The sequence below is a fragment of the Cotesia typhae genome, unplaced genomic scaffold (genome assembly GCF_013202065.1).
Source record: "Cotesia typhae breed Kobodo isofemale line unplaced genomic scaffold, CoteBio_Ctyphae contig_27, whole genome shotgun sequence".
NCBI classification, from domain to species: domain Eukaryota; kingdom Metazoa; phylum Arthropoda; class Insecta; order Hymenoptera; family Braconidae; genus Cotesia; species Cotesia typhae.
This window is the reverse complement of record NW_027423733.1, coordinates 1,116,806-1,142,942: the sequence shown is the minus strand read 5'-3', so window position 1 is coordinate 1,142,942 and position 26,137 is coordinate 1,116,806. Positions and strand designations below refer to the sequence as shown.

The 26,137-nt window shown below is 34.4% G+C and overlaps 1 protein-coding gene across 2 annotated transcripts in view; it reads left to right on the top strand.

Annotated features, from left to right (window-relative positions):
- The window catches only part of LOC141525746 (F-box/LRR-repeat protein 16), a 79,682-nt gene that overhangs the window by 37,786 nt on the left and 15,759 nt on the right, over positions 1-26,137 (top strand). Inside the window, exon 6 of one of the 2 annotated variants that reach the window (XM_074240354.1) lies at positions 18,200-18,348. The exons of the other annotated variant lie outside the window; for it this stretch is intronic. Within the exon in view, the coding sequence (XP_074096455.1) occupies positions 18,200-18,348 (149 nt within the window). The remainder of the gene's footprint in view (positions 1-18,199; positions 18,349-26,137) is intronic. 2 annotated transcript variants of the gene reach the window in all.

The window sequence follows — 26,137 nt, the reverse complement described above, 5'->3', positions numbered from 1 at the left end:
TAAATATTTGCTAGTTTTGACTGAGTGATTTTCATGGGGGCTTATACCCGAGAATCACTCAATGGACCTTGCGGGAAAAATTTAACAACTAAAAATTTATCAATTAATTAATTAACATCCGAAAAATTCGTTCAATAAATTGTTGTAATTTTATAACAAATTAACTTAAGAAAAATTGATTAATTTCGTTGCTTGAAAAATAATCGACAACATTTTACTCGTGGAATTTTTGGTAGAGCGTCAGTACATTTTGTGTCGCAGTAAATTCCAACACCAAAGGTCAAAAACAACTAAGCTAGCGAATGTTCTAGCTAATAAAATTGAATGTTTCGACTTTTGTCGATTTTTGTAATTTATAAAATTATCTTGAAATTTTATCGAAATTTATATTAGGAATTATTTACTGAAATTATTTTATATTGTGAAATATTTCTATCACGTGGAAATTAATTGATCTTGGGATTAAGTCCGTGAATTAAATAAATTAAATTTTGTTCCAAATTGATAATTATTAGCGTGGACATTAAGTCCAAGAAATTAGTTATTTTGGGTTGAAACATTCACAAGAAAAGTTAGTTATAATTAATTAATTTACAACAATAAACTTGTGTTAATAATTTTAAATTTGATTGTAAAAATTTATATCGTGATTAATTTAATTATCAAAAGTTAATTCAAGGTATTAAGACCTCTTGTTCTAAATAATTATTGGTATATTATTAAGACCATGACAATAGATTAATTAGGAATTTTAATCTATTTAATATTTTAATGCAAAGTTAAAATTTACAATCGGAATTTGAAACTGAATGTTCGTTAAGTCTTTTGGAATTTGATTGTGAATTTGGAATTATCATTTTTACATAATTACTAATGATTGAATAATTAAATTAAAATTTATAAAATAAAATCATACAAATGTGGGTTATGTGTGTGAAAATTAGTGTGGGCCATGTGTGATAGAGAGTGTTAATAGTGTTAAGTTGGTCCTGGCTAGCCGTTAGTTAGGCTAGACAATCTCTGTCACACTGTTGTCTTTGTGCAGAGTAATTCGTTAGTTCTGGTTAGCCGTTAGTTAGGCTAGACGATCTCTGTCACACTGTTGTCTTTGTGCAGAATAATTCGTTGGTTCTGGTTAGCCGTTAGTTAGGCTTATATTAAATTGGTTTAGTTCTGGTTAGCCGTTAGTTAGGCTAGACGGTCTCGGTCGCACTGCAGTCTTTGCGCAGAGAGACTCGTTGGTTCTGGATAGCCGTTAGTTAGGCTATAGTTAATAAGTGGTCCTGGTTAGCCGTTAGTTAGGCTATAGTTCATAAGTTTTAATTAATTATAGTGTGAGTGTGTGAGTGAAATTTAATTAATCCTGACAAGTACTTATTTTATTAATTTTTATTGTTAATAAATATCGATATATTGTTAATTAATTATTTATTCTTCAACAGTACGTTCCTCCACTCTCTCGACCCTAGGAATAAGAATTCTCAGCTCTGGACTGGTTCCAGGAACCGTGATTAAAAATCCTGCTGGCGCCCTGATAATTATATTGTTAGTTTTGTTAGTTTTGTTATTTTATTTATAAAAATTGATTAGGGGCTGTTATGTCGGACTCAACGTCCGACATTTTTATTTTATAACAAATAAAATTTAATTATTCATAAATAATTTTATGTTCTTACAACTAATTACATACATTTATTTTATTTTTAAAATTTTGTTATCTTCAAATTTATCAATAGTATTTTCAAAAGAAACTTATTTAAAAAATTTAGTTTTAGTTGGGCCTGACCATACTAAGGGATTTGAGCTTGAACAAATACCCTAATGGAATTTTAAACTTTGTAGAGATTCGAAATAGAAGTTTTCGATAACAAAATAAATGTATATATAAACAATAGTTTAAATAAAATAAAAGTAAATAATGACAAAAGAAAAAAATAAAAAGGAATGTTATGATAATTCTAGTATCAACAGAAAAAAAAATATATGTTGATAATTTAAGGAACAAAATAATAATAACTATAATTTAAGTTTAAACAAAAACAAAAAAATAAATGTTTTCTTTTATTTTCGAATAAAATAACGACTTAAATAAAAAGAAAAATTTAGATCTAAGAAACTAATGATAATTTGTAATCTATGCACAAATTAATTTTTATCTAACTAATTTAATATAAAAATTTGGTCACAGTAAATAATTTAATGTAAAATAGTACACATGTATGTCTTTGTCTATGCATAAATGCGCTTACGTATACACAAACACATAGATGTATAATAGAGCATAAGAGTAAAGGAGAAGCGATATTGTACTCTAACCCAAGTAGAGGGGACTCATGTAACATTATAGAAAAATCTAAGAGAGAGGGCAAGGGCTCAAGGAAATAGAAAAATAATTGGACATTATTTCTCCCATCTAGTAAAAATAAGTAACGCCCTAAAATTCGACACCTTTACGATTTTTCAACACAAATATCTCTCGTTGTCCTGACGTCCTAGTGTTAACATCGAAAAAGTTTATAAGTTTCAATGAAACCACGCGTCAGATTAAAAAAAAAAAAAACAATTGTAAGTAAAGTAAATTTCAAATATGTAAAGAAACGGTAAGTTTCTTTACATAAGTGTTCATTTAAGTAAGTTCTTAATTGAGATTTTTATGTTTGTTTTAATAATTCAAATTTTTGTATGATAATTTTATAATATATTTATTAAATTGAATTCATTTTCTTATATCATAACTTCAACCCCTTCCCATAAAGCTTCAGTCCTTATCTATTAGCCTAACGGCTAGGATAAAAAAAAAGTAAGCCATTCGGCTCCGCCCGAGATGGAAGGTAGATTTCAATTTTTTGTAATTATAAATAATTATAAAAAAAATATATTTTTATATTAATTTCACGAAATGATTTAATTGATTAGTCTGGGGTATCTATTGACAATAGACAACTTTGAAATAACTTAGAAAGATCTAGGAGTTTCTTCAAGCTTTACCATCTTTAATTCTCTGTAAAAGAAGAAAATGAAAAATAATTATATGTTAGAGTATAATTGTGTGAATATTTATTTTTTTTTTTTCATAATAGATATTATAGTTTGCTTTTTTGATTTTTTTTTCAACTTTTAACTTTTGTTACAATTATTGAACAATTTTACATTTTCGTTTGCTTTTTCAATTTCTTTTAATTTTATTTTCATTTCATGTTGCAAGATGATTTAAAAAGTGTCCATACTTACATGGGAATGATTTTTGAAATTACAGAAAAATCTTATATCACGAGAAGATAATGTTAGTATGATGAAATTTTTTTTATTTTAAACAAATAAAATTTTTCAAATCAAGAATCATTGTGTCAATTGGAGGAAAGGAATTATTTTCATTATTTTGAATTAAAGCTGTATAATGTGGAATCTTCAAATCCCAATAAAGATGAAATTCCTTTTCATTTTTTATCGGAGCTATTCTTATGCTCGAATTTTTATTTCCGGTATATATATTTATTGATCGTTGTAACAGTGCTGAAATGAAGATCATATCACCTATTTCTGCATATATTCCATCTGTTATAATATGATTTATAGATATTGTTTCTTTAATACTGGTTGGTAAATTATTGATAAATTCTTGATTAATCACCATATGAGCTGCTCCTAAAATTCTTAAACAATTCATTAAATTTTCGTTACCACTTAACAAAATAGATATTGCATTATAAAAACAATTTCCATGACCACTGGTTTTAATTGGAGTGAAATAATTACCTAACGATTGTGGAATCGAAACATTCGAATTATAATTTTGAAATTCAAATTTATGAACTATTTTTCTTATAAAATGACAGATTTTAGACATAGTTTTGAAATCATTATCATCAAATATTTTTTTTTTTTTTGAATTTCTTTTTTATATTTTCAATTTCAAGAACTGCTCTTTGCATATTAAAATTATGAATATTAATAGAAACTTCTTTACTAGATTGAATAATAATTTTTTTTTTCACAATTTTATTCGTTTTCTGATTTACTGAATTCTTCTGAACATTTGAACTATCGTTATCTGCATTCATTCCATGTTGTTTATGTTCATGTTGATCATACGGAGTATTGATGAAATAAAAATTGTTGAAATTAATATCTTTCAGAGGATCTAGGATCGGTAAATTTTCTTTTTCATCTTTTTTAATTAGTGGCAGATAATGTTCAGATTTTTTGTCAAAATAAAGATGTAACTGATCGTTATTTTTAATTGAAGGAATTTGTTTATTAGCTTTATTATTGTTAAAATAAATATTAATTGAACGTTGCAATATTGCTGAAATAATTATTATATCTCCAATTCAACCACTTACTTTTCAACCATTTACCTTCTTTAATAGCTTCTATGGCAGAAAGATGACATAAACTTTTATCGTTATTATTATCAATGTATTTTCCTTTTTTTAAAATGCAAATTAATTGCTTATGATATCCAAAAATTGTTTCGGAAATCCCACAATGTAATTGAAAATTGGAAAAAATTATATCGATGGCTGTATTTAAGTTTGTGGAAATCTCCTTGCTTTTTAAAGCAGAATTTAATCCTTCCGATCGCAATGTTGTGAAAAAAGGATGTGAAAAATTATTATTCAAATCGATATTAAAATCTCCTAAAAATATTATTTTTTTTTTATCTTTTTTAGTAGTTTCTAGCATATCGATAATACTTTTTGAAATATTTTAATAAAGTGTTGTTGGAGGTTTGTAACCTGTACATATCACTAATTCATTATTGTACAGCCCTGTTACAAGAGAACACGATGTGGTTTTATTTTCATCATTATGACTAAAAATAACTTCAAATTTTTTGTCTTCTCTACAATATACAATTAATCCATAAGCATGTCTGTTACTATTTTGTGACACATTTACACGATGTACTATTGAATAATTAGGTAGTTCAACATTATCTTCAGTTTTAATCCATGTTTCTGCTGCTATAAAAATACACGGTTTATATAGTTTGATGAAATTCTTCAGGTCAAGCCAATGAGATGTTTTATTTAAGCTTTGTATATTTTGGTATACTATTGTATCTTCATCTTCACGATTAATAAAGAGACAGGATGGACTAATTTTACAATTCAAGATGCGTTTAATTTCTATTTTGATTTTATCATTTTGGTTCTGCGTGGAAGGAATTTGTAATTCCCCTATTAGATATAAACCATTTAATTTTGTACACCGGCTAAAAGCTACGTATAGTTCATTTTTTTTCATTCCTTTTTCCAAATGTACTACTATTTTGTCGTACGTTCCACCCTGACTTTTATATATAGTTATTGCTTCAGCCGGTACCAAAGGGAATTGATGACGAATAATTGTTACAATATTTTTGGTAGGTTGAATATTATAAAAATTGTGATTTTCTTGTGGCGAAGAACATCGATAAAATAACTAATAATTGTCAAAAAGTTAACGTTGTATACGTCAAATTAGAAGTAATTTTGTAAGCTTTTACATGAATTTATCAAAAATCAGCTATCTTTTTGGTATTAAAAGTTATACATAAATGAAGCAACCGGAAACGTAATTTTTATTATTTTGATCATTTTGAAGAGCTACTATTTCAAAACTAAACGAAGGTTTTCGCTCATTTTAAGGCTCATGCAAGCTAATTGTGTAAAGAATTTGCATACTAAATTTCACTAGGATCTGTTGAGAATTCTCAACATTCATAAGTCGGTTGCACTACACATTGCCTGAAAATGGTTCAATAGAACTCTTAACTTTGATAAAATAACTAAAAATAGTCAAAATGTCAATGTTATATATGTCAAATTAAAGGTAATTTCATGAGCTTTCACATGAATTTGTCACAAATTAAGCATCTCTTTTCAATCAAAAGTTATACATCAATGAAGTCACCGAAAACGTGATTTTCACTATTTTGATAATTTTAAAGAGCTGCCATTTCTAAACTTATTGATGGATTTCGCTCATCTTCGAACTCATCCAAGGTTATTATCCATAGAATATGTGTAACAAATTTCATCTAGATCCGTCAAGAACTGTAGACACAATCGCGGCAACATCCTGCGTTATATTACATATATATATATATATATATATATATATATATATATATATATATATATATATATATACAAATATATATATACATACATATATAAATTTTTTAACTAACGTTATTTTTGAGCTTTACTCGACTAGTGAAGAGATATTACGACAAAATTCCGAGTAAATTCCAACATGAGGACCAATGCAAAAGATTGATTTCTATGAAATCTACCTAATAATTAAATTTTAGTTGCGTTTTCGACGTAACAGGGCCAACCTGAGCAGGTAAAACTGTTACAAACGCTATCGTAGATAAAGGAAGGGCCTTTTATATGTTTGAGAGGGGACACTTAGGGCTATTGGAAAAAAAATATTTTGGAAAAAAAATCTTGAAAAGTGCCAAATTTGTCAAGTTTTGAATGTTTGAAAATCGTCAAAATAACAAGTAATTTCTTATACCAGTTTGAGATATTTGGCTTTAAAAACTGTAATTGATGTGAAGGAATGGACAAAATATATCATGCGTTAGAAAAATAAGAGATCAATATCAAATTTCAAATCATTTCCATGTTAATAAGACGGTAAGTGACGTCAACAGCTTTGAATAAAGTGTAACGGAGTACACGAGGCCTCCTGAGTCGAAGTTTAAGTTCCGTTTTAGTCGTAATTTTTCTTGGCTCGATTCCGGAAAAATGAATGATCAAAACAGACCTTAGGTTATTGGGTGCGGTATAAGCGTACACCTGGTTTAGTCGTAACTTGAGTAGTTTTGTCCCAAAATGACGAGTTTCCGATGAAATCAGACGTTGAACCATCACAATAATAACAATTATAATTTTAATATTTTTTTAGTTCTGAGGGCGCGGATTAAAATCCTACGTAGGCCTATTGTTTTCTTTATTAATAATAATAATAATAATAATAATAATAATAATAATAATAATAATATGATTATTATTTATGTTGAGCATCGCTCAACTTGGACACAAAATTGACATTTCTCGGAAACAAGTCTCCCGGATTCAGTGTGTGATAGAGTATGTTAGTACTCAAAGACCATACACGCCAAAAGTTCGTCGCCTGGCGGCAGAACTTCGAAGGCGACATCACACACTGAACAAGAGTACTCTTCTTGTCATCAAAGAAGAGTCTCTTAACTGGTTGCGGGCTCTGGTGGCTTCCAAAAAGTCACTAGAGAAACGGCTGAAGCGGTTGATCGACAACTCTTTGTTTCGATCCAACCCTTCACGCTTTCTGTCACCTAAGACCGCTGTTCCCGAGAATTATCCATCATCTGAGCGAGTGGAAGCCTTTTGGAGTGAATTGTACGGAGATCAACCAAACGTGAACCCGGATACTCCAGCTCTGCACGACTTCGAGGCATTCTGTCGAGAACACCGACGGCAGGATATCGCCGAAGAGAGCCCTGCAGTCAGTGTGGAAGAGGTTCGTAAAGCCCTGAATGGCAGCAAGAACTGGGCTGCCCCGGGTCCAGATGGCATAAACATCTTCTGGTGGAAGAAATTTTCTTCTACACATGCTCATCTGGCCCGGATTTTTACATCATACATTCAGGGCGACGAACCAATTCCAGACTGGCTGGTAGAAGGGCGAACCGTACTCATCCCTAAAAAGGGTGACTTGTCCGACCCGAAAGAACTACAGGCCTATCACTTGCTTGAATGCGGTTTACAAGATTTTTACAAAAATCTTAAATAACCGTATCTTGCAGGAGATAGAGCCTGTGTGGCAACAGATATACGAACAACGTGGCAGTAAACAGGGCGTGTCAGGTTGCAAGATCAACTTGTTGGTAGATAGATGCGTCATTCAAGACGCAATCTACTACCAACGCAACCTGTCTATGGCCTGGATTGACTACCGTAAGGCATTTGACTCAACTTCACATGAGTTGATTCTCTATCTGCTCAAATGCCTCGGAATCAATCGCCAAACAGTGGGATGCATACAACGTATGATGCAGCTCTGGCGAACGCGTTTTCACATAGGAAGTGGAAATGCATTGCACGTAACCGGAGCTGTTCAGTACAAGAGAGGCGTCTTTCAGGGAGATTCTCTGAGCCCTCTGTTGTTTTGCATCTCACTGCTGCCGATATCTGTTGCCCTCCGACAAACTCGTGGGTACTCTGCGGGGCCACCGAGTGATCGAGTATACTCGATCACTCACCAACTGTTTATGGATGATCTAAAGATATACAGTGCCAACAAAGATCATCTACAAACGGCCTTCAACATCGTAGCAGAGTACACACGAGATGTCGGAATGTCTTTTGGGTTGGACAAGTGTGCGGTCGTACACCTGGCGAAGGGTAAGTGCTCTGATACGGGTGGAGATGTCGAATTAGTGGATGGGAGCGTCTTAAGAGAATTAGACGCCGGAGAGTTGTACAGATATCTAGGGATTGAAGAGCGGCGAATGCATGCCGTCTCTGAAGTCCGAACAACTCTTCGCAGCGAGTATGTTAGGAGACTCCAGAATATCTGGTCATCAGAACTTTCCGGCAAGAACAAAGTCTCAGCTACTAACATGCTCGCTGTCCCGGTCCTACTTTACTCTTTTGGGGTCCTGAAATGGCCTCGAAATGAGTTGAAAGATCTCGACATCAAAACCCGTAAAGTCGTCAATATGAATCAGAGCATGCACCCTAACTCATCAGTCGCCAGGATGTACCTCTCCCGGAACATCGGAGGGAGAGGATTGCAGAGCTTGGAGCGGCTTCACGATCGTTTGGTTCTGGGTTTAACATACCAGGTTGCCAATTTCACAGCAGACGAGGACGACTTCCTGATGCAATTTGTTCATAGTCATGAAAATGCGCGGAAGGGGTCGTTCTTGTATAAGGCAGCAATCTACGCGGCAAATACCTTAGGTCTCGGAGAAATAAACGCTCTCATTGAACTCCCGAAAAAGGAGTTCAAGAGCGTCGTCGGGATAGCCGAGGAGAAAAAACTCCTCGGTGAACACATGGACAAGTCCATGCACAGCGTGTATTTCAAACACGTCCGTGACCATGGCTTGTCCACCCAGCTGACATTCTCCTTCTTGAAGTCAGCTGGCCTGATGTCCGAGACCGAAGGGTTTATATTTGCCTGCCAAGATGGTGTTATCAACACTCTCGAATACCGTAGCAAGGTGCTCCAGGCGCAGCTTCCGGACACGTCCTGTCGGACGTGTAAACAACATCCGGAGACGCTGATGCACCTTTTGTTGGCATGTCCTGTGCTGGTAAGAGGTGCCTACATACAGCGTCACAATGCTGCCCTGCGAGTACTCTATTATCATCTCAGATATAGCTACGGTATCGATGAGACACCAGTGCTGCCTTATCTGCTAGGAGATATTCCGCAGGTTGTTGAGAATGACAGTTCCAAAATTTATTGGAACATACCATTCGCAACAACCCGGCGGATTGACCACAACAAACCTGATATTGTGCTCTTCGATAAGGCTACTAGTGACATTTATGTCATTGAGTTTTCGGCCCCAGCCGAATACAATATCTCGGCCAAAGAGAGCACAAACACCAGGATCTCCTGTTTGAAATTGACAAACTCTACCCAGGTTACCGTGTCAAGCTCATCGTTTTGGTTGTCGGCGTCCTTGGAGGGATGAAATAGTCTTTTGTGTCTTCACTTGCGAAGATACCGGCTTGCAGTTCAGCAGCCGTGTCTCTAGCAGTGCGGAGTGATGCAGCAGTAATGGATGGCGCTCAGGCTGGGCCCTCGGAGAGTCGTACTCCGGGGAAAACCCCCCTGAGCAATTAATAACAAATAATAATAATAATAATATGATTATTATATTATAATATATATATATATATATATATATATATATATATATATATATATATATATATATATATATATATATATATATATATATATATATTAGGGTGGGTCAAAAAAATCGAATAATTTATTTTTGACTTTATACTCTGAAAAATAGGTTCGTAGACACCTAAAAAGAATTCTCTCCAAGTATAAGCTCTTAATTATAACGGGAAGGTCCTCCGCTTTGCGGGTTTCTATTTTTTTCGAATAATCAGATAAAAAAATTTATATCTCGCTTCCAACTGCTTGGAAAAATATTCCGTGGCATAGATTTTGTGAGAAATTGAATGCTTTACAAAAATGGTCTCTTATGACTTTTTCAAAAACTCAACCGATTAAAAGATATTCATAGTTGAAGTTTGGCTATTTTAAGGAAAATATTCGTTTTTATTATGAATTTTATAAGTCGATGAAAAAAATTATTTCGGATTGCGGAACTCATGATTTTGTAGGAAATTTACTGCTCTACAAAAATGGTCTCTTATGATTTTTGATTAAGTGAAGCCGTTACGAGATATTCATCGTCAAACATTAACGAATATCAATATTTCCAGTTTTTGATCAATAATTCGATAAATTTTAATTTAAACTATGAGTTTCAGGAAAATTTACATAAATTTGAGTTTCGATCGATAAAGAAATGTTATAAACAATTTTTTTAATATTGTTTTCAGTCTTGAGCTTGTTTGATTGCATTAAAACAAGAAATTAGAGCATTTTTTTCGACATATAGCCAATGATTAGTTTAATTTGAAGTGAATGACATATTTCTTTGTCAAATTTAATATGAAAAGTATTGAATCAAGTGAGAAACAACCAGTATTTAACTTTTTTATAGATAAATTTTTTATTGAATTATCAATTGCAATATAATTGTCTATATTTTTAACATAACAGTACGCTATTACTATAAATAATTTCTTTTATTACAATTTGGGAATGTTTTTGATGTTCTTTGACAACTTGCAATAAGTACTGGAATTGTTCTTCATTTTTGTCAAGCATTGATTATATTCACTGACTAATGCAACAGCTCGCTCTGCTGAATCATTGACAACTTTTAGTTGTTGAAAGTATTCTTTATTTTCGAGATAACTCTCATTAGTAGGCCATAATTCAACATCGACATCAAGAAAGTCATACGGTAGATCGAAGATTTTGAAAAGATTTAATGACTTTTTAGACACAAAGTCACTCAGAGTTCTCTGCGCCAATGAATTCAAATCTTTTTAGCAATTACAAATCTTTTAGCTTTAGAATCTGTACCTTCACGAGTATTAACAGCTTCAACAATACTTTTTTACTTCTAATGGAACGCCATCGTCAAACAGTGATAAAATGGCAAGTTCATCGCTCAAATACCATAAGTGCGAAATCATTTTTTCACACGTAGCTGAAGAAATCAAAGGATTGATATGTTTGTACTCCAATAAATTTTTCATAAACTGCAAGTCATGATAAGCAGCAGTTGTTGCAGAAGTTGATGAAAACCAAGCTTTTAAATACAATGTGACTATAAAAATACAGAAATGACGAAGACCATGCAATTCTTTCTGAGAGAGTTTGAATTCATCTCTGAATAGATACATTTTCAAACTATAAATGGCCTTAGCCATCCATCTAGCATGATGAACAGCACCAGGACGTTTGAAAGAAATCTTTTCTTGAGGCATTTCTCCAAGGAAAATCAATGATAATTCCAATAATTCTTTATCTAACTTATTATAACATTTCTTTATCGATCGAAACTCAAATTTATGTAAATTTTCCTGAAACTCATAGTTTAAATTAAAATTTATCGAATTATTGATCAAAAACTGGAAATATTGATATTCGTTAATGTTTGACGATGAATATCTCGTAACGGCTTCACTTAATCAAAAATCATAAGAGACCATTTTTGTAGAGCAGTAAATTTCCTACAAAATCATGAGTTCCGCAATCCGAAATAATTTTTTTCATCGACTTATAAAATTCATAATAAAAACGAATATTTTCCTTAAAATAGCCAAACTTCAACTATGAATATCTTTTAATCGGTTGAGTTTTTGAAAAAGTCATAAGAGACCTTTTTGTAAAGCATTCAATTTCTCACAAAATCTATGCCACGGAATATTTTTCCAAGCAGTTGGAAGCGAGATATAAATTTTTTTATCTGATTATTCGAAAAAATAGAAACCCGCAAAGCGGAGGACCTTCCCGTTATAATTAAGAGCTTATACTTGGAGAGAATTCTTTTAGGTGTCTACGAACCTATTTTTCAGAGTATAAAATCAAAAATAAATTATTCGATTTTTTTGACCCACCCTAATATATATATATATATATATATATATATATATATATATATATATATATATATATATATATATATATATATATATATAGTCAAAACCGTTTACAGCGACTTCGCTTAAAGCGACCTGCCGGTTATTACGACGAAATTTTCAAGTCCCGTCTCTATTACATATAAAACACTCAAGCTGAAAACTGCTTATAACAACATTGCTTATAGCGACAAATCGTTTATAGCAACGTTAATTCTTTACCTGTAGTCTACGAGAATAATACTAAATCTTGGATGACGTCTGAAATTTTTCAAAAGTGGCTACGCTCTTAGGACGCTAAACTAAAAGCCAACCAAAGAAAAATTGTTTTGATAGTCGACAACTGTCCCGCACACTGCAAAGTTGATAATTTAAAATTTATCAAACTCGTATTTTTACCACCAAACGTAACTTCCGTCTTACAGCCGATGGACCAAGGAGTTATTAAATCTCTTAAGACACATTACAGGAAATTGCTCGTTGTGCATTTACTCCAAAGTTTCGAAAAAAATGAGCAAAAAGCTCTCACATTGCTTGATGCTATTTTGATGGTATCAGAAGCTTGGAAAAATGTTACCCAAAGGACTATTGCTAACTGTTTCAAACATGCTGGTTTTGTGCAGTATCCTGATGAAAGGGATGATTTTATTGAAACGAATGACGTTTTACTTCAACAATTGGGACAAGCTCTCGTACCATCTTTATCTGAAGAAGATGTACAAGAGTTCATTGAAGTAGACGATAATGTTGCTGTTTGTTCGCTAATGACGGATGAAGAAATTTTACGCCAAGTTCAAAACGACCAACCCGATGAAAGCAAAAAAGAAGAAGAACAAGAACAGGAGGAGGCTTTTATATTACCTTCGATTAATGAAGCTCTGAGTGCAATTACGGTGTTGAAAAAGTATTTTCTCGGAAACGATGAAAATATTTCGTATAATTACGATAAAACATTGAGTAACATGAACCGAGAATTACAAAATAGATATGTACAGTTTAAGTGCAAGAAACAAATGAAAGTAACTGATTATTTTCAAAAATAATTATGTTTATTAAATGTAGCATTGAAATTTATACGTAGTTTTATTAAAATGTTTAATAAATTAATTTATGTGTAGTTTAATAAATGTTCATGAAGTATTGTTTTTGAATTTAATCCGTGCATTTTTGTTTTCGAATATAACCCATGCATTGCTAGTTTTTACTTATAACGACTATCGGCTATAACGACCATTAACAGGAGGTCCCTTCAATGTTGTTATAAGCGGTTTTCACTATATATATATATATATATATATATATATATATATATATATATATATATATATATATATATATATATATATATATATATGATGGGGTTTTTCTTCACGGTGCTGGCGTCGACAGCACCGGAGAGTTCCACCTAAATATTGGCTTACCTGGTTCGTAGATTGTTGGGCGCCAGGAACTTTACGTTCCACGGTTCGGAAGTCAACAATTGATCGTCGTTGGGCGGCAGGTCAACGTCGAAGAGATCCTAAAGTGTGTAGAGCGGGTATAGGAATCGATGCGGAATAATTATACCACCAGAGAATAAATAAAAAAAATTGGGACAGCTCAAAGGAACAAGTAATGCCCAGGGACTGTTACAATTATTTTTATTAATTAACAATGTACTAGATGACCCAGTACGCAGGTTCGGCAATTCTCAACTTCAAAAGAAAACAATCTGAATATAAGCAAAATACGAAATAATGAGTTCTTCCTTATTTGCTTAACAAACAAAATTTTGTATTAAGAAAAATAATTCTCTTTGCTTTATTATCTTCACAACAATTTATAAATCGATCGAAAACAAAAAATCTGTCCCTCTGGTCCGTTCTCAACAACAAAATCTTTATTCAACAAAAAAAATGACAAAAAAAATAATTGTTTCGCTGCTCGTCTGGTAACAACAAATTTCGAATTTCTCGATACAAAAAAAAAATTTTACTGGTCGTCGCTTCGTCTTAACAAATCAGGAATTAAAAAAAATTAACAACAAAAACAAATTAGTATTGTTTCGTATTTCTTTCGTAACAGCTAATTTCCAATTTATCAATAGCATCGATTTGCCGTGTTTTGATTATCGATGGCACAATCGATCGATCAGTTATCCTCTGCGGCGGGTAAGTGAACCGTCGGTAACTGTTGTTACCCGTCGGGCAATACGCGGGATAAATCTCGAGGTAGCGTTTCTATTTGCGCTCGTAGATGGCCCTTGAGCCGAGCCAATTTTTGGCGGCAGGCAAACTCAAACTTTTACCAAAAAAGTTGACACTGTACACAACATTCCTTTACAACGGATTAATATATTTTTGGCACCGGATACCTGGCTGACGTCACCCCGAAGCCGGAATTCAACAATGCAGTTGCTGAATTTCGGTACGATTTTACTTTCTGACTTAATTACAAAATGCGTAATTATTTGATCTTTCGATAATAAAAAAAAAATTCAATAATTAATTATAAATTATAATTAACTACTCGGACAAGTAGTAGGCCTATTCGACCTCGACTTAATCGCGGACCGCGGTGAAGTCACCCAGGTGTATTAACAAATTGCGACCGCACTTACCCCGTTCAGTCGACTCTCCAGGGAGGTTTTGAAATTCCTGATAGCAGGTGTCGGCGGTGCTGACGGCGGCAGAGGCTCTCGGCGATGGCGTCACGGACTTTTGTTGTCAGAATGACCAAAATTTTGTTCGAATTCTTGACTGCCTGGCAGTTGACAATTACAGCAATTTACGAGAGAAATTCCAGCGTCGACTGGATCTACACTCAAAATAACAATTACTCAACAAAAATAATGAAATTCAGCACGTAAGCGGCTGAATTTTCGTAATAATAATTATTATTCGTTTTAACTTTATTTCGTAGCGTAACAACAAAAACTATCAGCGGTTCAACCGTGGCTTTTTCGGTGTCCGGCTCAGAATTGCTGGCTTTTCCATTTTCCAGCAACATGTGGAGCCCTGGTGTGCTCCCGTTGCTTCATCGTACGGTGATTCGTAGATTCCGATTCCGGGTTTCCCTCGTTGATCGTTGTCCCTCCCAGATGTCTCCCTGGTCGTTGATGACGAACTGAACTTCGGGTTCGCCCGGTCGCTTTTCTCATTCGCTCTCTCTCTCACACACACTCTTAGTTTACATAGTAAATTTTTTTTTTCGGACGCATCCATCCATACTCAATTTGATTTATTTTTGGCGCGGTTCGGCTTTATTTACCTCGAGCTTCGCATTCTGACCGGAAACCACTTGGGGCGACACAGGTGCGTCGAATCTCCGCATTCCATCAGCTTGGCCAACATTCTAGACTAATTACTACTAAAGAAAAAAAAAATAATCTCTAATATGAAATTTTAATGGGAAAAATTTCCCATGTCACAATATATATATATATATATATATATATATATATATATATATATATATATATATATATATATATAATATAAATAAAAACATAAACATGAAAATGAACATAAGAGGTCGTTCTTGTATAAGGCAGCAATATATGCGGCAAGAACCCTTGGTCTTGGAGAAATAAACGCTCTTATGGAACTCCGAAAGGAGAAATTTAAGAGCGTCATCAGGAAAGCCGAGGAAAAACTACTCCTTGGCGAATTAATGGACAACTTCATGCACAGCGTGTTCTTTAAACACGTGCGTGATCATGGCTTGTCCACCCACCTGACGTTTTCCTTCTTAAAGTCAGCTGGCCTGATGTCCGAGACTGAAGGGTTCATATTTGCCTGCCAAGATGGTGTCATTAACAGTCTTGAGTACCGTAGCGAGGTGCTCCAGGTGCAGCTTCCGGACACTTCCTGTAGGAGGTGTAAACAACATCCGGAGACGCTTATGCACCTTTTGTCGGCATGTCCTGTGCTGGCGAGAGGTGCATATATCCAGCGTCACAATGCTGCCCTGAGAGTACTGTACTACTATCTTCGTCATTGCTACGGTATTGACGTGACACCAGTGCTGCCTTATCTGCCAGGAGATATTCCCCAGGTTGTTGAGAATGACAGTTGCAAAATTTATTGGAACATGCCATTTGCAACAACCCGGCGGATAGATCACAACAAACCTGATATTGTGGTCTTCGACAAGGCCACTCGTGACATTTATGTCATTGAATTCTCGGCCCCGGCTGAATATAACATCTCAGCCAAAGAAGAGCACAAAAGACAAATATATCAGAATCTCCTGTTTAAAATTGGCAAACTTTACCCAGGTTACCGTGTCAAGCTTGTCGTCCCTGGATGATTGTTGGCGTCCTTGGAGGGATGAAACGGTCTTTTGTATCCTCACTTGCCAAAGTTCCAGCTTGCTCATCAAAAGCTGAGTTCTTGGCAGTTAGGATGCAGAAGGCTGTTATACTTGGTTCTCTCCGTCTCTTAAGGGAAATGACTTTGGCCGGCTGTGATCACTAACCGCCTTGTTGTGCGGAGTGGTCCAGCAGTAACGGATGGAGCTCAGGCTGGGCCCTCGGAGAATCGGACTCCGGGGATAACCCCCCCTGAGCATTTAATAACAAAATAATAATAATAATAATAATAATAATAAAAATTATGCTAGAATAATAAATGCTAGAAAGAGAAATACCAGAAGTAACCAAAGAAAGTCAGAGGAACTCACCGCGTAGGCCATTTGAAGAAAAAATAGTTCGATTCATTTGAAGGACAGGCTGAAATTCCGAAATATGTTTTCCTACCTTCTCCTTACATGTTATTTTTGACAGATGTTGTCAATTCTTTAATTCTAAAGATCATATTTCATCTATAGTAATACACCCATCATAAACAATCGCGTTTAATAGATCTTTTTTTCATATTGATAATTGCAATTTAACCAATTTTTTTGGTTTATCGAAATGTTATTTAATTTTGTAACGTTAGCGGAACAAAAGAACTTTACATATAAATTGAATAGAACAAAACATAAAAATTATATCCAATCTGAGACCAAAATATTTTATCATCTCAATAATTTCGATTTTTCAAGATTTATTGTAATTTTTTTCGGTTTTTCATTTGATGCGTGCACACTTGTGAGTCTGCACGCGCGCGCGCGTGTGTGTGTTTGTGTGTGTATAAGTAAGTATGTAAGCCTCTTATAACTTTCGAACAGTTGAACCGATTTTATCGCAGTTGGTGCCATTCAAAAGGGCTTTGCCAAACTTAGATTTCGTGGAAATTTAAACCAATTTGGACCGATAGATTTCGAGAAATTTGGAGAAATCTCAAAACAATAACTTTTAAACGGCTGATCGATTTCAAAAACTAATCAGCTCTTAACCTTCAAAAACCATGTCGATCGCCGCCAATCCGGTCAAAATCGGTTGATTCATTCGAGAGACATCGTGAACCAAAGAAAACCGAAAAAAGTGCTTTTTCGGAGTTACTCCGAAATTTCTGGTTTGACCTATTAAAACTTAAGAATTCGTTATGAGGCTTAAAAAACTGCATAGAACATTGTCAACCGCATTGAAATCGATTCATTCATTCAAAAGTTATTGTGGTTTAAAAATCCAAAAAATTGTGTTTTATGAAACTTCTATCAGACTTTCAAGCTCAAAGAGCGCAAAAGTATATTAAAGGTATCTTTTTGAACTTGAAGAGCTTAAAATAACATACATATTATAATTTTTAGCTCGAATACCTTGAAAACAATGGCCATGTATTAACGGAATCAGCGGGAAGTTGCAGAGTTGTTCTTTAGGGTCAAGCGTTTTCCTAACTTTTTTTTTGGAGTTTTTTTTTAATTTTACTTGAATCTGGAGGGTGACCAGGCCCAACGGACTTCGAATTTGGAGTGAGCGCGTTGAAATACAAGTCCGTGGGTAGGTCCGGTCAAATGCACAAGCAATTTTTTTTTGTGGGTCGGTGTAATTAAATTTTTACATTTTTTTCAAGTCCTTAATCTAGATTTTTTTTTTCATAAAGATGTATACACATTACGGATATTGGAGTTGGATACATTTCTACAATGGCAACTTTGAGTGCACTTTTCTTGAGGTGGTGTTCACAATTACGAGACTTCGGACTTCAGCACTTATGTGGAATGCGATCTCTTCAAGTTCTTTCTGTGGCAGGTAAAGTAATAAATCAAAATTCCAAAATTTAGTATGAACGGTTGTGTGAATTATTTTATTAGGGAACAATTTATTTACGTTGAAGTGGAACACACTGTAACGGGCTTGAGCCGTCCCTTGGTCACCCCTTCATTTAAATTTAATAATTAGGGCGCCACTGAAATTTTTATCACGGTTTCCAGAACCGGTCCAAGCAAGAGAGATATCACAGGGTCGAGAGAAATTATAATATTTGACACAAATAACAACAATTAAAATTGACTTGAATTATCAATTTATTTGAACAATATGACAATAGTTAAACCCTGATTCAATTCTCACACACACTCATACTTACAAGAGTTGCTTATTCCTACGATACCCTCTTATGGAGCGTCTATACCGCAGTTTCTATAAAAGTTTCTTATTCCTACGATACCCTCATATGGAGCGTCTATATCGCAGTTTCTAACTAAGTCGCGCTGTCCACAGGGCCCTCACGCTCTAAGACTCTAGATATGCCCTGGGTGGTCGCCCGGACCCCTGCCTAAGGTTCATACCATCCTTAGCCCTTTCGCTGTCCACAGGACCCTCACTACGGGACTAAGGAACCTGAAGTCGACTAGGACAGAGGAGGATACCATGACACTAGTCGACAACCTGCTAATTCTAACCTCCTCGACAGCCCGTGAACGAGGAGTATATAATGTAAATTATTTTCCACACACACACACACACTATTCTCAATAAAACAATTTATCTAATACACACTTGACTCCAATTTACGCAATTATTTTAAAATCCAAGATACTTTTTATAACATAACTTCCTGGGAATCAAATCTCCCGGTCCCTAACTTGACTTCGATAAATAAGTTAATTAAATTCTGTTTGCTTAATTAATAATATCACAGTAGCGTTTATTCAACCAAGATGTTAGATTAATTAAAATTTACTCGAATTCAAACTGCCTGAATAATCGGCTTATGTCTATTTTGAATTCCAGTCAAGATTTGAGACTTAGTCTTCAACTTGGTAAAAATTTCCCAAGGCTAAATTTTATGTTGATTAATTTTGAAATCTTCGTACTGGAATTTGACAAATTTATTTATCGAAGTTTATTGAACAAATTTTCTTTTGTTGATAATTTTACTCTTGTAATTTTGTTCTATAAATTAATTTACTGCTTAACAATTTTAATATTCTAATTTAAGGAATTTGTGTCTATGGTAATTTTATTTTATAATTTTTGATAATTTTCCAAAAGTAAATTTTAATTATTAATTTTAATTTTCCATTTTAATTTAAAATTAATTCATTTTTACTTGTTGATTTTATTGGTCAATTTTAATCTAACTTGGACAATTTTCTAATTTTAGTTTCCTTTAGTTTTATTTTAATTTCTAATTTGTAATAATTTAATCGACAGAATATCGCTTATAAATGACGCAGTTAACTCAAAATAGTCGATATCAAAATTTCTGGTTTGTAAATTTTAATCTAAATTTATTTGACCAATTTTATAATCATTTTAGTTCTAAATTTAACCTCTTTTATTTTTAAATTTGAATTTTTCCTACTTTTACTAATTTTAACCTCGACTTATAATTTAGATGTTCTAATTAAATTCGAATAATTAATTAACTAATCAAGTAGGCTGATTGGAAGACGGAACCTGGCCTGTGCCTAGAGTTTCCGGGTACGACGCAATAATTTTCCGAGGTTAAACATTATTTTGTACCTGAGAACTTTTTGACGATTTCTTCACTTGAGTTCAGCTCACTTTGTTCTCGTTGACTTCTAATAGAGGTAACCTTGTCCGCCAAAATCATGGTGTTCTCGGTACTCGGGTTCACTGCGTCGCAGCTCGGGATATTTAGCAATATTTTATCTGGAAATTCAGGATAGTTAGAACGGTTTTATTGGATAATTAAGCTGGCTAAATGCCTAGCAGTAATCATCAATTTTACGAGTTAAAAATAATCGCTCTGAGGGTTCCACAGGAATCTCCGAAGAATATTAATATTTACCTGGTATTTCCAAAATTTCGTGTTGGTTGCTCGGGCTCCGGCTTCACAATGTCGCTTTTCCGTTCGGCAACTTCACTCGTCCCTCGTGTGGGATTATCCCCACCCGCGGAACACTTATTTTCTAGGCCCCGGAACTTATGTAAATTTTATTTGTACTGCGCGAGCATCCTAGACCACAGCGCTCTGTGATCCGTCGATAACTAACCGCGGCTAGGATAAGGACCTTCAACGGGTAATGAAGGAGCCCCGTGACAACACAGTTTAGGAATTCAAAATGTCAAATTTAGATATTTAATGTCTTGGTCGTGAAGTGATAGAACACAAAATAGTTAGTTGAGGTTAGTTTTCGGAAGGTTCTGGGTTCGAATCCCAGTCCGAGCCATTTGAATTTTTTCTCGCATATTCTATACACTCACATTAAGAAGTTCCTCTCCCTAATTCTTTCTCAAACCTTTCCCACCAAAATATCCTGTTACGTGAATGTTGGAACGCTTCATGTAATAATTATCCGTAACTCCTATTCTTTCCCGCTTCACAGCATTATTTTCGAATTTGAACTTTGAGTACCTTGAGATTTTAGATCCACTATAAAAATGCTCTAGGACCAGGATCAATGTTGAAATATACTGGGTCTAGGCGTGTTTTCAGACAATTTCTCAAGTTACCCAAAAGTATAGTCATTACCAAGAACTATAATCATATTAAACTATATATAGAGCATTCCATTCCAACTCAACCAACCGATAAACTTTTCATCACCGATTTCGCTGAAACTTGGGCATTTTTTTCTACCCCTGAAAAAAGGTTTCTGTGATGTATTATAAATTTTTTAATTCAGCTGATCAGAAGATATGAATTTTTGCAAACTGCGGAGGTTTTTTTTTTTTAAATAACCATAACTTGGCGAGGAATTATCCGATTTAAGTCCTTTTTCTTTTAAAATTGTTGTTTTTTCACGAAATTTATAAAAATTTTATAAAAAAATATTAGGAAAACGGTTGACCCTGACGGCCATCCCTGCAATTTCCTGCTACTTTCATAATTACGCGCTCGATATTACACTTATTATGTTTTTGAACTCTTCCAGCTCAAAAATCTAATTTTCGTGTAGCTTTGAGCTCTCCGAGCTCAAAAGTTTGATAGGAGTTTATTAAATCAATATTTTTAGAATTTTCAAATCGTGAAAACTTTTGAATGGATCAACCGGATTCCATGCGGTTGGCGGCATTCGACGCAGTTTTATCATCCGCACAAGTTATTTTCAGGTTTTAATTGATCGAACCGGAAATTTCAGAGTAACCCCAAAAAAACACTTTTTTCGGTTTTCTTTCGTTCACGATGACTCACGAAAGAATCAACCGATTTTGACCGGACTAGCAGCAATCGACGCGGTTTTTTGATGTTAGGAGCTGATTGATTTTTGGAATTGATCGGTAAAGCCGTTTAGAAGTTATTCCGAAAAAACCACTTTTCAAAAAATTGATTTTTGTAGTTTTTTTACAATTTCTCAAAATCTACTGGTCGGAATCGGTTCAAATTTTCAGGAAATCTAAGTTTGATCAAGCCTTTTCGAAAGGCACCAACCGCGATGAAATCAGTCGAGCTGTTCAAAAGTTATAAAAGGGTTACATACATACTGTTACGTCCAAAATTATGAACGTAATTTATTATTTTATTTATTTTTGGTCCAAGCCGAAGCTTCTAGATCGGGACTCAGAAGGTTTGCTAAGGATAATATTATCGAAATGATTTTTATAATATTTAAAATTTAACTATTTATTTCGATATAAAAGAACAAAGTTTGATATTACAAAACTATTTTAATTTTTATCTTAAATACAATTAATTTTACTAAATTAATTGGATCAACGTTATCGAGATTTCACTCACCGTGTTACAGAATTTTACCTATAAATTAAGTAGATTATTTTTCAAACCTTGAATTCCGCCTGAATGAGTCCGCAGAAATGAGCCGTTGGTTTAATCTACTTCAAACTACTTTGGTATTACTTAAATTCTGTTAACACTGATTTTATTTTAAATTAAACTTTAAATTCAAGTGAACAACCACTGAATTTTACAAGTTAGTTGGCGATCCGCACTGGGCGAGTTCTGGAGGACGGAGAGAGTGAGTTCATGCGAGGATCTTAGGGCCTCGAATTTGGTGTTTTGAAAAATTACTATTTGGGGGAAAACAGTAACCAATTAGCGGCCTATTTCCTTTGGATTCTACCCTCTCTTTCGGCTTTTCCGAAGATGTTCGCCTGAACTCCCCTCTTCAGGCCCAGAGGGCACACTATCCCTCTCTGTCTAACTTATAGACTATATGTACATCTATGCATTGGCGTGTACGTAAGCACATTTACATGCACACAACAATACACACATACACATTTTCTTATGTTAACTAAGTCATTTATATTTTGTTTAATGTTATTAACTAATTCGTTTTAATTAATTAATAGTTGCTATTTTCTTATTTCTATTGGTCATTTCTATAATTATTCGAGTAAACTATCTATTGCTAGTTATTTAAGTAATTATTTATTATAATTTATTTAATCTAATTAATTATTATTTGAAAGGTATTTATTTAATTATTTATTGATATTTGAAAATTATTTTGTATATTTTTATTTTAAAAGTATTTTATCTTTTATTATTACTCAACTATTTGTTGTTGTTTACTTATTTATTATTATTTATTATTTAGTTACTTATTATCATTTAAATATTTATTATTATTTAATTATTTATTATTATTTAAAATTCATGACTATTAGTCTATCTTAAATATTATTTATGATTCATTGTTATATATCTATTTTATTTTTAAAATTTTGAAGTTACTTTCTTTTCCTAAGGTTATCTTGTTTAGAAAATAATCTTAAAAACCTTCTCAAGCGTCAGTGAAGTTATTCAGTACTAAGGCAATAAAACTCCCCTTACTGGGTACTTAGGATTTTTTTATCTTTTAAAGCATTCGAACCTGACTAATGACGGGAAAATTTTTAGATAGACCGGACGAGACACTTAATATTTTTCTCGTTTAATGTTTCTCGAATGTTATGCTTTGAAATAAAATTCGAAGAAACCATTGTTACGATCTCGTAAATTTTAAATTATATTTAAATCAATTAATTAATATTTTAATCAATTAATTATTACCCGAGGTATTTCGTAACGGAAATACTTCGAGATAACAGATTTCTAGAACGTCAACGCAGCCTAGTAGACTAAACAGTCTACGTTGTGGGTTTTGGACAGCGTTGATGTTCACATAGGGTAACCTGAGATGCAACGTCGCTAAAAATTCTTATAAAACTCATTGTAATTATTATTGTAATTTACATTCTGTCTTCATACTTCATCTGGAGCAGTCAGTCCGAGGACTTAGCAGAGGAGAAATCTCTGTTGGTCCGAGGCTGAACCTGCCAATTCCTTGATAATAAATTTTGTTAATTGTTAAACAATTATGGAAATTTATTAGAACCTCAACCCAGGGTTGAGAGCGCTTATCAGCGTTCCACCCTGGTTCCTTTACCTAGAGCGCTAGCCAGCGTTCGGGTATTCTATCCAAAAATATCCTAACTTTTACCCCCAGGGTGAGAGCGCTTATTAGCTGTTCTCACCCTCGTGAAATCGCCCAGAGCGCTAGCCAGCGTTCAGGCACTCTATCCATTACCTACCTGTTGGCAGGTAAAACAAAAGTAAAAAATTAAAATATATATTTTATAAATAAATTAAAAATAAGAATTACTAAAAAATAAATATAAAAAGTACTTCGCGGAGGAATCAGTGACATGACCCACCTGGAGTCTATTGACTTCCTAACGAGGTCAAAATCTGGACATAAATAAATAAATTATTTAAATGTAAAAATAATTACACCCAAAATTTGGGAACGTAACACCATACAATAAGATTATAAAAAAAATGTATTTTAAAAATAAATTTATAAAAAAGAAAAAGCGGTCGTTGTAAGCCACGACATAACAATACACACACACACACACACACACACACACACACACACACACACACACACACACACACACTTTAAAATTAAGAAAAAACAATCTAATCTATCATGAATATTTTTTTCCATAAATTTTTTGTGAAGATCGTTATAAAACAAAAATTTTGAGAAAAAAAAGATCTTTGTATGTATGTATGTATGTATGCATGTATGTATGTGTATGTATGTATGTATGTGTATGTATGTATGTATGTATGTATGTATGTATGTATGCATGCATGTTTTTTTTTTCCAAAGAGGTACGAAAAAAAGATCTTCAAAAGACACCGCTATCGTTAACTCTGCTGTCCATCTTACGGCAGATATCGATGGTTGGTAGTGTGGAGATTTTTACCCACTAAAAAAAAAACATTCCTCTTCCCCTCTCCCCATAGATGGTACGGGGAGGACTGGATTGGAACCGCGTTAGCATTACTTCAATCCAGTCCATGCTGCGTCTCACGACGGCTACTCCTGACTACTGGTCCCTTTCTGCGATTTTTTCTTTCAGAAGGCGCCGCGCGTAAACTGCAACAGCTGACCAGTTTTCCTCTTTTTCGATCATATAAGTTACCAAGCTGGAGGGGGAGAGCCTGGCGCCTATGATCTCTTCGGTGCTGCTTCTGTAGTCTTTCTACCGAGAACACTCGAAGAATGTATGTTCGGTGTTGTCAATTTTGTCCGGGCAATATTTGCATGTCGGTTTGCCCTGTAGTTTCATCCTGAAGAGATAGTCATTGAATTGGCCATGGCCTGTCAAGAGCTGGGTCAGAAAAAATTCCGTGTCCCCGTGTTGTCGAGAGAGCCAGACGTTTATGTCCGGAATCAGGCGCGCCGACCATCTGGCCGTCTCCCCATACGTCCATCGGTCTTGCCACTCCTGTTGCGTTTCCTTTTTTATTCTTGTCTTTGTCTCCTTAGAGTTGTCGCCATTTCTTTTAGCGTCATAGAGCTTGGCTCTTTCAAACGCTAATAAGTCGACAGGTGTAGCTCCTGCAATGACCAGTACCGCTGCCTCTGAAACCGTGCGATAGGCACAAGTAACTCTCAGCGCACCTCGTCGTTGCACCGCCGCTATTTTGCGCCGATAATTCCTCTGTCTAAGTATGTCCGCCCATATCTCCGCTCCGTATAGCAGTATTGACTGAACTACTTCCAAGAGCACCCTCCTTTTTTTGGTTCGGGGTCCTATAGTGTTGGTCATGATTCTCGACAGGTTGGAAACTACCTTGTTGGCTTTTGTGCAGGCGTTTTCAAGGTGTTCTCGGAAGGACAGCTTCTCGTAGATAACTACACCTAAATAACGCAGTGCCCTCGTGGATGTCAGTGTTGTCCCGCCCATGTCTACGACGAATGGTTTTGGGAACCACTTTTGTCGGGTCAGGACGACGATCTCAGATTTTTGCTTGGCGAGTTACAGGTGATGTTCCTCCAGCCAATTTTCGACGACATCGATGGTTTTCCGGACTAGTAGTTCTGCCTCCTCTGCACTGTCAACGACTATCGTAGCCGCGACGTCGTCTGCAAAGCCCGTGAGTTTCACCGGTTTCGGTAACGGGATTTCCAGAAGCTCATCATAGTCTGCGTTCCAAAGGTCGGGCCCCATAATTGAACCTTGCGGCACGCCAGCCGTTATGTTATGTTCTTCTGGGCCTTCCGTCGTTTCCGCTATCAACGTTCTTTCGTCGAGATAGTCGTCTACTATTCTCAGATTTTCTGACTCCACATCAAATTTGTGTTCTAAAGCATCTAGGATGTTACCC